The following is a 17,192-nucleotide window of genomic DNA, read 5'->3' on the forward strand; positions in this document are numbered from 1 at the left end:
AGTGAGATGGGTTGGAAGTGAAGGCGCTGTCTATCGGTGGTCGCCTCGAGTTCGTTAGGGAAAATATCTTATCAATATCCTCCTCCCTTGGGTTCGAACCCGGGACCCTGACAACAACCTTCACGATGGTAGACGAGCATCTTACCACCATGCCACTCGGGCACTCTTTCACTTGACTGTCACTTTATCAACTTTAGTTTGCTACCTTTCTGGATTTAAATTTTTTTTGTTCTTTCCAGGATTTCAGATTTTCTTTTGACCTGTTTAATTCTTTTTTTGGCTAAAGCCTTCAGAAGTGATAGTAATTTTTCTGGAAAAATAATGGAAGCATTGTTGCTTGAGGGTCACACATTGAATTTGATGGCGTAGTGTTTTTGGGTAGCTTGCAAAATGATGACACTGCTCAGCAACCTCTCCAGAGCATATGCTCGTTGTTTTTATTTCATCTGGAGCAAAGCATTCAGCACATGCCTAGTGGTTCATAGGGTCAATCATAGAGGATGATCGGCACATGGCCAACCTGTCCCTCTATAAGTTAGCCAACCAACCCCAAACTTGATTTTCAAATGAATGTGGTGGCAGAGGTGACCAGGCATCTGATATTGTAGAACCTAATACACAAAAATCTAACACTTGGTTACATGTTTCAGCGGTGATAACAGGAGTAACAATCTCCTCAAATGTTTACCACAGAGAAAAATAATTGAATTGCAAAAAATTTACTTTCCAAATCGTAAAACAGAAATTGTGGTACAGTTTCACCATCACAGCTGGGATGGCACTAAAAACTATTGTCGGGCTGATGTTGAGGGTCATGTGAGTCAATTTTAGCACCGATCAGAGGTTCCTGATGGAAACCAGAGGCTTATTGCCAACCTACTCCCTTACGCTAACCAGTCCCCAGTCTCTCCTACAGCAGCCAGTTTGCCAGATAAAAATTCAGAAAATTCGCACATAAGAAGAGGTCACATTCTTTTCATTTTATATTTTGAATTTGCTGGTAGATGTTCCAATTAACTACAACAATTGTTTGTTGCAGGCCGCATGTGGCTGTGATTTTGCTAATTGGTTAAAATAATCTGTTCACATTTCTCTTCTACCTTGAAGTTTGCGATCTGAATTTTTTTCTTAGTAACGTCTTCCCACCTGAGCCAAAACTATTACATTTTTTTTTTATTGTTTTGTGTTTATTTTATGTCAAAATGCTCTTTAAAAGGCATAAAATTTTTTTTCTTGTAATTAATCTGGGTCAGCATTTTTATTAGGAGCATTTCAGTTAGGTTACGCATATATGTATATCTCAGGTCTTAATCTTAACCTGGTAAAAGATTCATTAAAACCATTTTTAACGTGCATGACAGACTGAAAGAACGAACGATATAACTAACAAATTTATCAAGTTTCTAATGTTAAGACACATTTTCAACACCACCTTTACTAAAAAGTGCCAAATACAGGAATGCATTACAAGAGCCTTTTTTTTCCTCTTTTAAATCACCCACAACCCTGGTTTATTGCCATTGAGGAAATTTACACAGTTTTAACTGAGAAGAGCTAAGTTACGTCAGAATTGCGTAGGTGTGTATATAGCAGGCAGGTAAAGAAAAAATTAGAACATTCTTTGCAAGAGTCAGCAAATGAAATACTTATGAAATGAAATGAAGTTTCCTTCACTGCATACTTTTCTGGTGGATTTTCGGCTTCTAGGAGGCAGATACATCTCCATTTCTTCTTTTTCTTTTGCTTCCTCTTCATATTTTTTTCTATCTTCTTCAGGAATGATTTCACTCCAATCCTTGATAGAGTCCTTGGTATCACCTGCACTCTGCATGCTTACTTCATCCTCATTAAAGTTGAAACTGGCAACCTAAAGTAAAAGTTTATTGATTGGCATTGAAGAAAAATCTGACCAATAAGATGAGTAACAGCAAAAACACTCAACATACACACACACACATTACTTAATCATTTTCTAAAAACTTAAAATATTATAGTGTATACATAATAAACACCACTTTCATGTTCAGTTGACGTATATGTTACGACCAAAGCCCAAAATAGGTTAGTTTACGAATAGGTGGCCACTTTGTGTATTGGTTAATTTCACCATAAATTGATCAGCTGGTTTGCGAAATGGCATGGAGTGATCAACAAAGTCGGAAGAAAAAAGGCACGATTTTAAATTTTTATTCTTTATATTTATCACCATCATTAGTTGCAATCAGGTGAACTTGTTGCAACATGTGTCGCCTAAAAGACTTTTATATCAGCTCATCAAGTTTTGGCTTTTGGCACCAATCTTCAGCCGCTTTGCCAAATGGCTGGCTAAAGTAGGAAAAACACTAGCAGACATGCCAACATTGGCTTAAAGCTTATCAGTAGTGATGAAAGTTCAGCTTTGCCATGGGGGAGGAGGAGGTATCCCCCCCCCAGGACAACATAATTATAGTACAATAAAAAAAATTACTCAAAATTTTAATTTTAATTGAAAGTTCATTAAATGCAGCACCTCATTGGCACTGGAACCTAGAAGGCCACATGAGCCCCCCCCCCTCCTCCCGAAGACACTTGAATATGAGGTAGCTGAGTCCTTTAATAATTCATGAATATTCAATGCAATTCCAACCTGCATACGCCCTTGTAGGCAGTATATATGGATGTCTAACAATCCTAGTCCCCATCTGTTTTCTTCGTATCAGAGCTCAATACCTACGACGTAATATTCTTTCGACACAAGTTCAGGGGTGGGAAGTGACAAAGTCCATTTCGGAGCAGCTTTGGAGCAGCAAATTGAGGATTCTGAGCAGTTTCGGAGCAACAAAATATAGGATTCGGAGCAGATATTTATAAATTGGAGCAGCGAAATTAACAATATTTTTGTTAACCCTCACTCCTTTTCAAAATAAAACAACTGCACTGTCTTTTGTTATCAAACATCTTTTCATCAGCTTGTTTTTTGTTTTTGGTGTTTCAGGCTTTCGACACCATGTTTGAAAGAGCGGCTGTCATAAAATTTTTTGCACCAGTCTATTTAAGATGATTTTTTTCTTACTGAGGGCACTATTTGCTGTATGGAACAGCAGCCCTTCAAATGGGCTAAACATTTTCTAGTGTTTATAGATATTATAAATTTTCTATATCAAGTTTTCAATTTGTTTATACTCAGAAAGAAATTGTTGCAAAATGGGAGAGAATTTCGGAAGAATCAACACGATGGTTGGCGATTCAGTACTCATTATTTGGTGAGATTGACAATCTGACACTCGTTATTTGGTAATTTAAGTTTCTAACAAAGTTTCTAAATTAGCAATCATAATTCGGCGGACATGCTCTTTTCACTCCTCGAATATTTTTTTCACGACACATCAGGATTTGACGCAATGACGACAGACTACAGTAATTTCTGCTGCTTCCAGTGGCGACTTTTTTTTTTGAAAACTGAAACTGACTCGCTTTGAAGCTGAAAGACCATTGCAAACCATTTTCAGTTGCACGATCGCTGATATTATTGGGGTTTCGCGCGATGGAAAGCCCGATAGTTTAAATACGGCGATGGTTGAAAAGTACAGTGGAATAAAACAATCTATTTTTGGAAAGAATCGTTTCGCGGCAAGCAGGAACAAAAATTTTTTGACGTCCTTTCCGAAATTCTGGGCATACTGAAGCAAAATTCGATATTTGGCGCAGAAAAATACAAAAATACCCTATTGGAGCAGGATGGCGCAAGATGTTAATTTTGGCGCAGTGCGGCACAATGGGCACAGAGTTCCCACCCCTGCAAGTTCCGCAAGCTCGACCATGCACTATGTAAATGAAGGTGGGTCCAGACCCATCATGCTGAACCACTCAAAAATCTGCTTTTAGAATACAGCGGAAAACAGGTTTTTGCATTTGGGCATCGAGTAGAGCGGCAGGTTTAGACATGGCTTTAGCCTTCTACACATAGACAAAATAGATCGGCTTCGAGTTTGTCTTCTCTCTAAACCATGCATATATGAATTGATCATTATGGTAAAGATTGAGATGAAATTTAAAAATAATAATAAATAAAACATAGCAAGAAACTCAAAGACCGCATTTTTTCAAACCAATTTCCATAGTATTGAGAGTGCCTCCCATAGCTCTGTATAGTTTATTGTGGCCATCCATAGAAACTACAGACAAGCTGTAGCAGTTGTCAACTCTGCACTAATCATTTCTAATAATAGGACTAGGGCCACCTCTTTGCCGATCCTAAATCAGCAAATTGGTGTGATTTTAACAAAAGGACGATACTTAAAACGCTTTTAAATACAATTAGAAAGTGGTTGCATATGAATCAATTTATATGATTTTATTTTCAGTTAAAAATAAATATTCTAACATTCTATCTAACACTGGGAAGAACTAAAAGAGAAAATTTACTTTGAATGCTGAAAGTAATTCTTCTCCAGCAGAAAGCGGTTGATCTTCCCTTGTCTCAGCTCTACTCAGTATCTCATCAATATCTACCTATAGAGAAAGAATGAATAAATGAAAAGAAATGCAAGGGAGAAAAATCAACCACCGTAATGGACTTACGAAAGTAATATCCATAAATTAAAGACTATAAATGGTGGAGCAATTAAAACAGAAACATTACTTGTGGTTCTTCTTCTTCATCACCAGTTTCCTTAAATAATTCAACGGCTCCAAACTGAATTATTGCAGCAAGTTCTTCTTTGTTAAATGGGTTTGTTGTATTAGTTGTAGTTCTATACATGTAAAAAAAAAGCCCAGTCAGAAGAATAACTCTCTAAAATACTCATACTGGAAACATAAGAAATAAAAAAAATTAAAATAAAGACAGTGAAAACTAGAGATATTAATATAAATGCTATTGTACAGCAGGGATTCTTAAGCAGTGGTCCATGGATACCTTGCAGGGATATCAGAAGGCAGTGAGCTTGGATATAAAATCAATCAATTTGTTGTTTTCAGATAATTATATGCTGAATATTAGTTATTCTGTTAAGGGATCTATGGTATCATAGATCATAATTTCATTGGCATAGGGGTTCTGTAGCTTTCATCTCATTGTCACAAAGAGTCCATGGAGCACAAATAGTTAAGAACCGTTGTTATAGAGAGATTTATCATAGTAGTTCATTGTACTGAGAGGAGCATTACATTAGATTGAAGGCCAAAAGAGATTTGGAAAAATATAGTTTTAGAGCAATTCATTATATTCAGTATTGTTACAGCAAAATTTCACTGTATGGCATTCGATTGGCTAAAATTTTATGAATCACAATTATTTATTTCATACTCCTCAAGGAAAACCAATATAGAATATTTTAAAATAGTGGAATAACTTTGAACTTTTCCTGCAAGTTCTTATTATAAATTTATTAAAAAAGAAAAAGAGACAGAAAACTCTGTTTACGAAACTATAATATTCATTAAACAGCCCTTTACATTGAAACAAATTACACAGAACACAATTCAAACACCAGCATTCTACTTGAGAATCCCCTTAATTTATAACTTAAAAATTTTAAGTTTGGCTATATCTGCAAAAAAAAACCCACCCAGTCTGGCTCTTATTATTCATGGAGGATGTCACTGAAGTAATTCGACCAGTGGTATCCATGCGTTGGATAACAAGGTGATCGAGAACCATCTTCTTCTTTGCTCTTTCAATGATGTCTTCTTCTACACTATTTTTTGTGACTAAACGATATATGTTTACCTGTTGGAAGAAATGGCAAAAACTTTCATGAAAAGAAAGGACTTGAAAAAATAAGATTGCATTCGGTTTGTACAAATGTATTCACCATGGAAGAAGAAATAAAAAAAAATCTACAATTGTCGAAAGAATGAGAATTTTCTCTGTTTAACTAGCTCACAACATTGTGGTTAATTGAAAACAAAGTATCCTCCTTTTTAAGCCTATTTTACCATAGTAACAAACTTTCAAGATACATCATCAAAATTATTAGTTTTTGCCATCTGCAGACAGCACATGATCCATCATGAAGCATGAATATAATCATGTTCATAATGAACCATATCAATGGAAGCAATGACAATCAAAATATAGAACATAAACAGGAAAAAAATGTTTCATCAACAAAGCCATGTATGCCAATAAAAAAAAAGACTACTTGCTCTCTAATAGGACAATAAGTAGTATCTAGCACTAAATTCCAGACGTGAGACTCTTAAACTTTGTCAATAAATCAATGAAATGGATCGTGAACCCCACTATAGATTGTGATAAAAATCTGTCTGAGCTATTTAATTTATATTTAAAAATCGATGACATCATTAAATTTAGGATTGCTGGAAAAAGGTATGACCCAAAGACACTCACTTGATTCTTTTGGCCAATCCTGTGAGCTCTGGCTTGAGCCTGCAGATCATTTTGTGGATTCCAGTCGCTATCAAATATTATCACAGTATCTGCTGTTGCCAAATTTATTCCTAATCCTCCAGCTCTTGTTGAAAGCAAGAAACAAAAATCCTACAGGAAAAAAAAAAGCTAGATCAGAATTCTATTTTGTCATACAGTGATAGGATAATGCAAGAACAAAATCTGAGGGTCTCTAACCTTAGGAGTAATTTCTTTGAAATGCATGAGAATAAAAGTAAAAACACATACTAAAATACACTAGAGTTTCTATATAATAAAGCTACTTTGTTCAATTAAAAAATTCAATATATCTTTCATATGAATGAATAGAACAAATTATAGTGGTAATAAAAAAATCTGGTAGCACAACCATTAAAATATTAGGGATGCAAGTGCCACTCATCTATTTTGAAGCAACAAATTTTCATTTCTGAAGCAAAAATAGTTAGGAAAATATAATTCTAAATAAATTTCCTTCAAAAATTAATTTAAAAAAAATTTAAAGTTCATTAACATTTTTTTAGGCATTTGTCACTGCTAAAGCATGCAAAACTGAAATGGCAATATCAGGGATGGGATTGCTGTTGACTCTTTTCGGAGCAGTAAATTTAATGTTTCGGAGCAGCAATCTGTGAATTCGGAGCAGTGCGCAGAATCATTATTACCTTTGTCAAAAATGAAAATTTTTTGAACCAAGATAATCAGATTATTCAATTTTGAACATTTTAACCAGTTATAGAGTTCCGGCATCAAAAATCTGTTTTATATGTTTGATAAAACTTGCATCCACTTGTAGGGACGTAAAAATTATAAGTCATAATCCAAGCTGGGCATAAGAAGAAAAAGTAAAAGTTTACAAATCAAACAAATAAGCATACATTAAAAAAAAACCTCATGACATTTTGTTGACTCATGACTCTGTTTTCCTCCAATTTCTCAAGAACACTACACATTTTTTCTTTCGGTGTTTTCAGACGAACTTGCCCATTTTTGATGTCTACAAAGTTTTTTCTCTTTATCCCCACTTCTATCATTTTCTCTGTAGTGTTCGGCATAGTTTTTGATGATGACAACTGAATTTCCAACTCCCTTTCTTCTGCTTTTAGTCTTTGATTCTCATCTGGTCGTGGAACTTTCTTATCAAAAGTTTTTTGGTGCTGAAGTCTGTCTTGGTACTTCTGATGCGAGCTGTGAACAGCTTTCAGAAGATTGGCATCGACATCAATGTCTTTAGCATTTCGAGAATGCTGTACATAAGATTTTATTTTCCTAATGCCATTGATATTTTCAACCGAAAGATTTGATCTATGTTGCAGGAAATGTTTGTTTACACTAAAGCCCCTCTCGCAGTCTGCATTTCCATGTGGGCAAGACATATTAAGGCTTTGACAAGCACAAGCAAAATTTTGAACTTTGCACTTCCATCCAAGTTTTTCAGATCAAATATAGATCCCCAATACTTATCTAACCTTTGATAACTCACATGTATATCTTCACACTGCAGAGAAATCCATTCATCCAAGAGAACAGGGGTATCCAAAGGACAAACTTGTGGTAGCTTTGAAACAATCTACTTAATGTATGATAATGAAGAGTTTTCCAGTCAGAAAATGGGATGCAAATACTTAATTTTTTCCAGCATGGTGTTCTCAAAAGGTAAAACTTTGAGCAAGTGCTTGATGATCTAGCACCTAATAGAAATTTTTTGTTGAGAATATTCCCCCAACTCAGCAAGATTGGATTCTATTTCAGCACCAACAACCACATTTTTCCTCCAGTTCTCACTGCTTTCTATAGCTAAATTCTGAAGCTCAGCAATTCTAACATTCTGAATATGTTCAGATTTCAGAAAATGTGCCATAGTTTTTCTAACAAACTCCTAGCTCATCATACAAAATGTGTATGAGGGGCTCCTCTTTTTCAAATAATGTCAGAAAGCCATTCAAAGCCAAGTTTTGATGCTTCTTTCAGAAACAAAGCTTTCACCAAAACACTTTTATCTGAAAGGACTTCCTGGATTTGATGCAGTCGAGATGAGTCTGATCTGGACTCCTTACTTCTGCATCAATGATGAATTATCTCTTTCATTAATTCTGGAATTCTCTTTCAATAATTCTGGAATTATTTCCTTTATTAATTATTTCTTTCACTAATGCTGAAATTATCTTTCATTAATTACATAATATTTAATTAATGCTGGAATTATAACTTTCATTTATTTTGGAACTGAAATTCTCTCTTTCATTAAAACTAAATTTTTCTTTCATTAAAACTAAATTTTTCTTTCATTAAAATTAGAATTTTTCTTTCATTAATTTCAAAAGTTTTTCATTTTAATGCTGTAATTATCATTCATTAAAACTAGAATTTTTCTTTCATTAATTCTACAATTTTTCTTTCATTAATTCTACAATTTTTCTTTCATTAATTCTAGAATTCTCTCTCTCTCATTAATTCTGGAATTATCTTTCATTAATGCTGGAATTATCGCTTTTATGATTTTGGAATTATCACTTTCATCAATGTTGGAATTATCACTTTCATCAATGTTGGAATTATCACTTTCATCAATGTTGAAATTATCTTTTATTAACTCTGGAATTATCTTTTATTAACTCTGGAATTATCTTTTATTAACTCTGGAATTATCTTTTATTAATGCTGTAATTATCACTTTCATTTATTTTGGAATTATCTCATTGATACTGAAATTATTTCTTTCATTTATTGTTTCAAACTCCTATTTATGCCAAAAAAAAAATAACGGGGGATTGTGTGTGTTTTCATCGAGTCACATGATCTTCCGACGAATGATGTTGCGGATGCCGTTCTCAGCACTGCCAAGGTGAAGACCGCTGACGTCATGCTCCCTCCAGCTCGATGGTGCAAAAATAGTGCGTCCGCATTTCAGATTCAGAAAACCTGCGTAGTCTCCGATAGGTTAAAAAACCCAAACTTTTTTTAGCTCGAAATTCGACTTTTTCATTAATCAGAGGCGACGCAAGTTTTCGGAATCTGAAATACGGATGCAATATTTTCACACCCAAATGCAGGAAACCTTGGCAGAACCGGTTATCTTGATGAATTCTACAAAAAAACAGGAACAAAAAGGTTTTCTATAAGTTACAGTAGCAACGCCGAGGTTGACGTCTCAGCATAATTCAAATGACGTCATCGAAAGCGAAAGTTGGAGAGGGAAATTTTGGAGAACTCAGATTGGCACAGAATCACCAAATTTTCTCGGAAAATCAACATTATGGCGCAGTATGTAGCAGGAAATTGCTAATGGCGCAGCAATCCCATCCATGCAATATTAATTATTTGATTTTTTTGAAAGCAGACACATGCATGCTGAAAAAGCTAAAGTTTAACTTAAAAATGTCAAAATTAACTTAATTTAAAATTGTTTGGAAATTGAAAAAAATTAATTTCAAGTTCATTCAAATACAACTTCCTATAGGCACTGGAACGTAGGAGCTCATGCCAGATGAGCCTCCTTCCCCACTGAGCAACTTTGAGAGAAAGCTGAGGATCTGAAATGATTCATGAACATTCAATTCAAAATCCATTCCCACATATGACCCTTGAGGGTTGTATACATGGTCGTCTGGCAATCCTAGACCCCAACCAATGTTCCTGTTGTATAGAGCTCCTTTGGCACCTATGACAAAACTTTCTGAAATAAGCTCTGCCCGCACTCCTGCTGATAATGCGTCCTGTGTATGAAAAACTACTAAACTCACTGTTGATCTGTATTAACTGGAATCCACACCAGCCCAGTTGTGTTATGAAGCGATCGACGAATAGAAATAGTGGGTTCAAATCAGAGCATAAGAGCCTAGAACATTAAACAGAGTGAGGTGTGAGTGATAAAGCACTTGTGTTCGTTCCCTGCGGAACGCATGCCAGCGTCCAATCGATCATTGCACCAAACAGCGATCCACACCAGTCAAAATAGAGTGCACAGGAATGAGCCAATTTCTTTACAGACCGAGTTATTTTTTTATAAGAGTAGATTAAACTAATAATCATAATCAAGGGAACACTTCTTCTGAGAGTTGAAACCATCATGTGAGTACTAGATGTACATAGTACCAGCAGATTTTTTGATTCGACAGACAGTGTGCGCCGTTTACCCTCGCAGGGAGTGAACCCAGTAGATGGCGCAACACAACCAAATTTTCGGAAGCACTCATTTTCACATTCTGATTGCACTGAATGTCGGAGAGATGCGGATTCAGGGCAATGTACTGGGAGGGGCGATCTATTTTGTGTAGGTTCGTTCGATTGTCCAGTATTTTATTTTAAGGGCCAGGTTAATTTTTCCCATATTTGGGGGGGGGGGGGTGATCGCACCCATCTACACCTGCTGCCTGAATCAGAAAACCTACCTGCCTGCACTTTCAAAATGACCCACAAAACAAACGGAATTGGCGTAAATGTGCAGGGATTCGGCACACCATATAGCAAGATAACCATTTCGACGCAGCTCTTGCATCCTTGTAATATGATCCTCTAAAATTATGCTATATGAGATCCAATAGCATAGTTGCCAACTTTAGAAAATTGAGAATCTGAGTGATTTTTGCACTGATTCAAAATCTGTACAAAAATAAATGTAAATGGGAGTTTTGAAAAAAAAAAAGAAAAAGAAAAGAAAAAAAAGAGTAGGGATTTTTCATTAATAAAAGTAAAATTGTGGGAATTTTTTCCCCTTCCAAAACGCGACATCATGTAAGTCATCTCAGATTACTGCAAGTTGTCAATCATTGCCAACTAGTAGGTTAAAAATTACCTGTTATAACTACTCTCAAATACACTCATGCCAACAAAAAAATTTCAGGCCCAAAATGGGACATTCAGACTTAACAGGACATAAATCAAAGCAGATACAAGTCATCTCACCAATTTTGGATATTGAAAGAAAGAATTGATGCTGGCTGTCTGGCAAATTTTGTCTTTTCCCAAAAATTAAATATTTTTTTGTGACTTAATGCAATGGTGATAATTTGCATCACGCTTGTGACAAAATTTTGGGGAATAAAAATGAAAACATTTTATCTGTATGGGTAAATTCTATAGGAATAATTTCTTTCCACCAAAGTATGGATTTTTTTATAATCAAAGTCAAAATTTGGGAGATATAAGAATTTTTTTTTGTGAGAGTAGAAATTTGGAAGCTTCTTGAAAAATCCAAGAGATGTTATACACAGCTATGTTATAGAGAATGAAAAATTGAAGTAAACATATTTCAAGTGTTTAATAATAAATTTCCCATACTAACGATAGTTAAAAATATTGTGTCGAAAATATACCTGAGACCCTTCAGCATTGAAATGGTCCAGAGCTTGCTTTCTTAACTCGCCTTTAATTGATCCATCTAATCTCTAAAAAAGAAAATTTTAATTTACTGGTGACAAAAATTTGATTGATTGGTGATTACAATGGTTCATTAAATGGATACCAGTGAGAAAAAAAAGGAAACATTTATAAAACATACTATGCACACTTACTTGGAATGGAAAATGACGTAACTGCAAGTACTCTGCAAGAATATCCAACATTCTAACCATCTGAGAAAATATCAATACACGGTGACCAGTCTCTCTTAGTCTACAGAGTAACTTGTCCAGTAAAACAATTTTACCACTGCCTTTTATGAGCAACTAAAAATAAATAAATATACAGAAATTATGTTCATACTAAAGACGCTTGAAGAGAACAGACTAGTTCATCTAGTTTTAATGTTTTCTGATTGAACAGTAAATGAAGTTAGATAATTTGATTCTACACATACATCAAATTAGTGTTTTTCAATTAAGACTGAGTATTGCTGAGGACTTAGAGCAGTTGGTTCTCAAACTTTTGTAATCCTCAGCTCCCTTACCCAATTCATGATTCCTCTGTGGCTCTCAAGAATAGTTTAGTAGATGCTTTTACTTGTAAAAGAACCTCTTCAAAATATAATAGGCGGACAAATATCTCCAGCTCACCATGAGGCCTATGACAAAGATTGGCGATGCCTCTAAGAGCTGAGACACACACTTTGAGAAACACAAACTTGGAGGGAATCAAGGACCCCTGCTCTACGTCATAGTCACTGACTCCATAGCAATTCATTGTCTTATTTATATGGAAACATATCCAGCAGACTAGCTTTTGGAAATCACTGCACTGTGATCATATCAGCAGGTCTACAGACACCTCTGAAATTTATTTGACTTAATTGGTGACAGTATGGACTCCCATTGCTTCCTGTGCATGACCACAGCATCCTATTATAACAGTATTGACCATTTTACATTACCCACACTGTGACAACAGTTCAGCCAGAAGAACCCATTATTGTTTCACTATAGGGCACTAGACCATATTGCTAATGCCTTATACAGCTGGTATCTTGGACTAAGTGTTGTGGAATTGAACTTGCTTGCTAATTTGTACTTGGACCAGTCTTGGCTCTTAAGCAAAAATGGAATGAATTCAAACATTCCAAAAATTGGTGGATAACGTTCCTGAGAGAGTGGCAGCAGCGATCCCAGTGAAAAAAAAAAGAAAGATCTGCCTGTAATTAATTTCTGCTGTGTCGACCAATAACTTGAAACATCAAGGTGTATGTATACTCACAATAAAATATTTTCCCACATTATTTTATTCACTAAATTTAAAAATGTTTGTATTTGAAGTAACAAAATTTTGGTCAATAAAATTTTTGGAATAATTTTAAAACAATTTTCTCAAACAGTTTTATAACATCAAATCCAACTTCATTAGAAATCCTCCTGGGCACATACATTATTCTCAACTTTTCAAACTGAGAACTCTGGCCTACCTCGGAATGAGAATTCACTACCGAAAGAGTTACACCAAAAGTGTGCATGTGTACCTGAGAATTTTGAGTACATATCTGGTGTTGTGTGTAAATTTAGTGCTGCCATGTATTTATAAAACTATAAGTGAAATGCAATGATTGAATATTTGTACCATTATAGGCTTGTTGTTCTCTGTGGTGAGAGTTTTTAATGGAGATATCAACTCAAAGTTGTGAACCACTTTTTGTGAAAACGAACTCCAGCCGACCACCAACTGTTCTGCCTTTGCGGTTCAAACCCAGGTCCTAATGACCTGAGATGCACAGCGACCATTATTCTTGACTGAAAACTTTTTGTATTTTTTTTGTCAGGTTAGATAATGTGCATGGCATGAAAGAAGTTCAAAAAATTGAATTTTATCAGTAATACACAGTACATTATCGTGATTAGATTCACTTTTGTACTTTATATGATACCAACTTCCTAAGTTGACCAGCTACAATAGTTCTTCATCTTGGAATTATTGATGCAATGGTCATTTATATCAACAGTCTTAGGAGAATCAACTTAACTTGCATGGAGCTGATCAACTTAAAAAGTCAATATCAGTAACATATTAAGATTACCTGTAGATTATCCAAATTATTAGGATTTTCGATGGGACGAATTAACATGCCATGATTGCAGCACTTTTTTAATTCCATAACCAAGTTCGAGAAAAAAAATACATTTCCCCTGACTCCTTTGCTGAGTGCAGCATAATTCTTAGTCAATATCCACCTGTATCAAAAAGAAAACAATTGCTACAAACAAGATATTCTATCATTTATAAAAGTGCACCAAAATATAAAATGAAACTGTAGGGAAATATTTACTTCAAATTGAATATAAATTAAGAAATTTAAATTTAAAAAAAACCCATGAAATTTGTTTAATAAGTATGAAAATATATATATACTTGTAGAATTGTTTCTGAATAGTTGTCATTTCAACTCTCAAAATTCTTTCAACCTATAACAACAATAAATCGAGAATCATTTATTTTTAGAAACACCTGTTTAAGAGAACTGTTTTAAAAGAGATATTCAAGTATATATCATGAAAATCAGGGGTGATAATTTTCATACCTTGGCTGGTAAAGATTTTTCAACATCTTTCTTGATACGGCGAATGATAAATGGTTCTAGCTGCTTATGGAGTTTTGGGTAACCTTTATCAGCTGTGTTCTTGTGTTCCTTCTCGAATTCATTCCACGAAGGAAACCTAATGATTGTCATACATTTACAAATTCATACAGTTTGACACCACTATTGAAACAAGGAATAATCCAATTTTAAACAAATGTTTTATAAGTGCCTTAAGTTTTATATTATATTCTTAAATATTATTTTTTTAATAACCCCCCTCAGGGAATTGTTCTAAGTAGTGTCAATGAATCCTCCAGAAGATAAAATATTTTTTTACTGTTACTTAGAAAACAAAACCATGCATTTTAGATATACTCTTATGGAAAAAAAATAACCACACTCACTTTTGAGGCATGATGAAATGAAGAAGAGCCCATAACTCGCGCAAGGAATTTTGCAATGGTGTTCCAGTTATCAAAAGTCTGTGATTGGTGTCAAAATCAAACAAAGACTTATACAACAGAGAATCATCATTTTTTAGGCGATGAGCTTCATCTACACCTAGCACAGCCCAACTGATAGCAGAAAGCATGGACTGAAAATAAAAAGAACTGAATAAAACTTTGTGAATATCAGTAGCCATACTTATGTTCTTGACCATAAAAAATTTAGGAAAAAGTATTTCACATTTTTCAACCCACGCAAAATATAGTAAAGTGAATGGCCACACAAAACAAAAAAATTTATAATCATTTGTGTGCATACATTTCACAAATAAAAATTTCACAATGTGTTTATCACTAACATTACTGAACAAAAAATTTTAACAAAGTTTCTGCGTCTCAAATATAAATAGTAACTTTTTATGCAATCCATGTGCTGAACATGAATCTGACCATAAAAAAAGAAAACTGGATTGGCTATGGTTTTATCTAAAATCGCACATTCAGTACACATATAATAGCAAAATTCATTGAAACACAATGTAAGTACATAGAAACTCCAACAATATAGAGAAACAACATTTATATACATAAAAACACAAATACAGCAGAGCGCAGATTATCCAAACACCAATTCACTGAACTGTCCAATTAGCCAAATACACAATCTCTCTCATATTTTTTATATGTAGCATGCAAAATCGCAAAATCGAAAACATTCCCCCAATCAGTGTATCATTGGGAGCAGTAATAAGCAAATAAGAGCTAGGGAAAAGGTGGTGAAATCGAAGTCAAGACAAAAGAATTCCTGTTTATCTTACTCCCCCCTGCCGTGGACTCTTCCTGTGTCCCCTTTGCAGTGGAACTTTCCATTGAGTGACAGGTTTCTTGGAAAAGTTGATTGACCCTTTACAAAATTCTGGATACGGAAAAAATGATCCTTCACAAAATGAAGATGAATGAAAAACTATAAGTTGTGCATTTAATTTTTTCTGTGATAGATTAACTAGATTATTCTGCTTCTCACAAAATTACTTATTTTCAGAACATTAATGACCCTATTCACAAAAATTAGGAAAATTTTCACAAAAACAGGACCATACAAAAAAGTCTGGCCAGATCCCTGGTCTTACAAAAAAAAAATATATATATATATATATCAAACTCAAATTTCTAAAATTATTTCAAACAAATGTGTTTACCTTTTTAGAGAAGCTGGAAAGAGCTTGTAGCTCTTCAAGCTTCTCACGATCTGTTACAGTCTGATTCATTTCATTCAGAACTAAGTTGAAAATAAGATGTCTGAGAAGTGAAAAAAGATTGTTCTTTTGTTGGGGGAAAAGCAAAGATATTAAAGATGCTTAAAAATGGTGAAGCAGGAACAAAATTAGCATTGGAGTATGGTGTAGGAAAGTCTATGCATCAGAAATTAAAAAGAATGGAGATTCCATTATAAATTTTATAATGGCACTTGAAAGTGAGCAAGGAAGCTTAGGAATGAAAATCTATGAAAAGATCTTTCGACAATAAAGTTGATAAAGCTTTGTACATATGGTTTTTACAAAAACACTCACCTGGTCAACCAATTTCTGGACCCCTATTGTGTGAGAAGACACTGTTTTTCAATGAAAAATTGAATAGAGAAAATACATTTCAAGCAAGTTCTGGATGGCTTTAAAATTTCAAGTTACGCCATGGTATACAAGAAATCTATGGTGGTCGTTACGAATTTTGGAAAAGAATTTAAAAAAATTATTGAATCGGAAGAATACGAAAAATAATTCATTTACAATGCAGATGAGACTGGACTGTTTTGGCGATCTCCTTTTTATCACGAAAAACATTAGCATCCGGAATTGCAAAATGTGCTTCTGGGTGAGTAATTAAGTAAGGAAAGAATAACAATTCTTTGTGTGCAAATGCAACAGGAAACCATCAATTACCATTGTTTATGATAGGAAAATCAAAAAATCCTTGAGCCTTCAAAAATTTGAACACTTCACCAGTTATTTACACTTAAAAAAAAGGGTTGAATGACTACAGTTTGACTAAGTTTTCATTGATTGGTATGATAAACCCTTCATTCATAAAGTTAAAGAGCATCAAAAAAATTTCAAGAAAACAGATAGTAGAGTGCTATTGATTCTAGATAATGCACCTTCACATCTGGGTGCAGATGAACTTGAAAATGGAAAGTTTTGGGTACTGCTCATGTCACCTAATGTGTAATACAACCCATGGATCAAAGTGTGATAGAGACATTCAACTTTATAGAAAGCAAATATTAAGAAAACTCCTTTTATCAGAAGTCTGATTCCCAACAAAAAGTTGATTTAAAAGATTGTTGTATGATGGCGCTGTTGATTCCTGGAATATAATAAAATCCTCAACATTGAAGAAGTCTTGGGATAAAGTTTTGAATAAAGAAAAAACTGAT

At 34.4% G+C, this 17,192-nt stretch overlaps 1 protein-coding gene across 1 annotated transcript in view; it reads right to left on the reverse strand.

The window, feature by feature from the left end:
* Window positions 1-17,192, reverse strand: part of Chd1 (chromodomain-helicase-DNA-binding protein 1) — a 95,784-nt gene that overhangs the window by 36,899 nt on the left and 41,693 nt on the right. Inside the window, exons 14-24 of the mRNA XM_089247456.1 lie at window positions 14,717-14,907; window positions 14,313-14,448; window positions 14,144-14,196; window positions 13,812-13,965; window positions 11,887-12,039; window positions 11,689-11,760; window positions 6,335-6,484; window positions 5,550-5,710; window positions 4,622-4,733; window positions 4,405-4,491; window positions 1,682-1,867 (exon numbers count right to left, since the gene is read on the reverse strand). Coding sequence (XP_089103582.1) covers window positions 1,682-1,867; window positions 4,405-4,491; window positions 4,622-4,733; window positions 5,550-5,710; window positions 6,335-6,484; window positions 11,689-11,760; window positions 11,887-12,039; window positions 13,812-13,965; window positions 14,144-14,196; window positions 14,313-14,448; window positions 14,717-14,907 — 1,455 coding nt within the window. The remainder of the gene's footprint in view (window positions 1-1,681; window positions 1,868-4,404; window positions 4,492-4,621; window positions 4,734-5,549; window positions 5,711-6,334; window positions 6,485-11,688; window positions 11,761-11,886; window positions 12,040-13,811; window positions 13,966-14,143; window positions 14,197-14,312; window positions 14,449-14,716; window positions 14,908-17,192) is intronic.

The sequence above is a fragment of the Pholcus phalangioides genome, unplaced genomic scaffold, assembly GCF_987345545.1.
Source record: "Pholcus phalangioides strain wild (caught in Gottingen) unplaced genomic scaffold, Ppha-v1.0 ptg000003l_1, whole genome shotgun sequence".
In the NCBI taxonomy this organism is placed as follows: Eukaryota; Metazoa; Arthropoda; class Arachnida; order Araneae; family Pholcidae; genus Pholcus; species Pholcus phalangioides.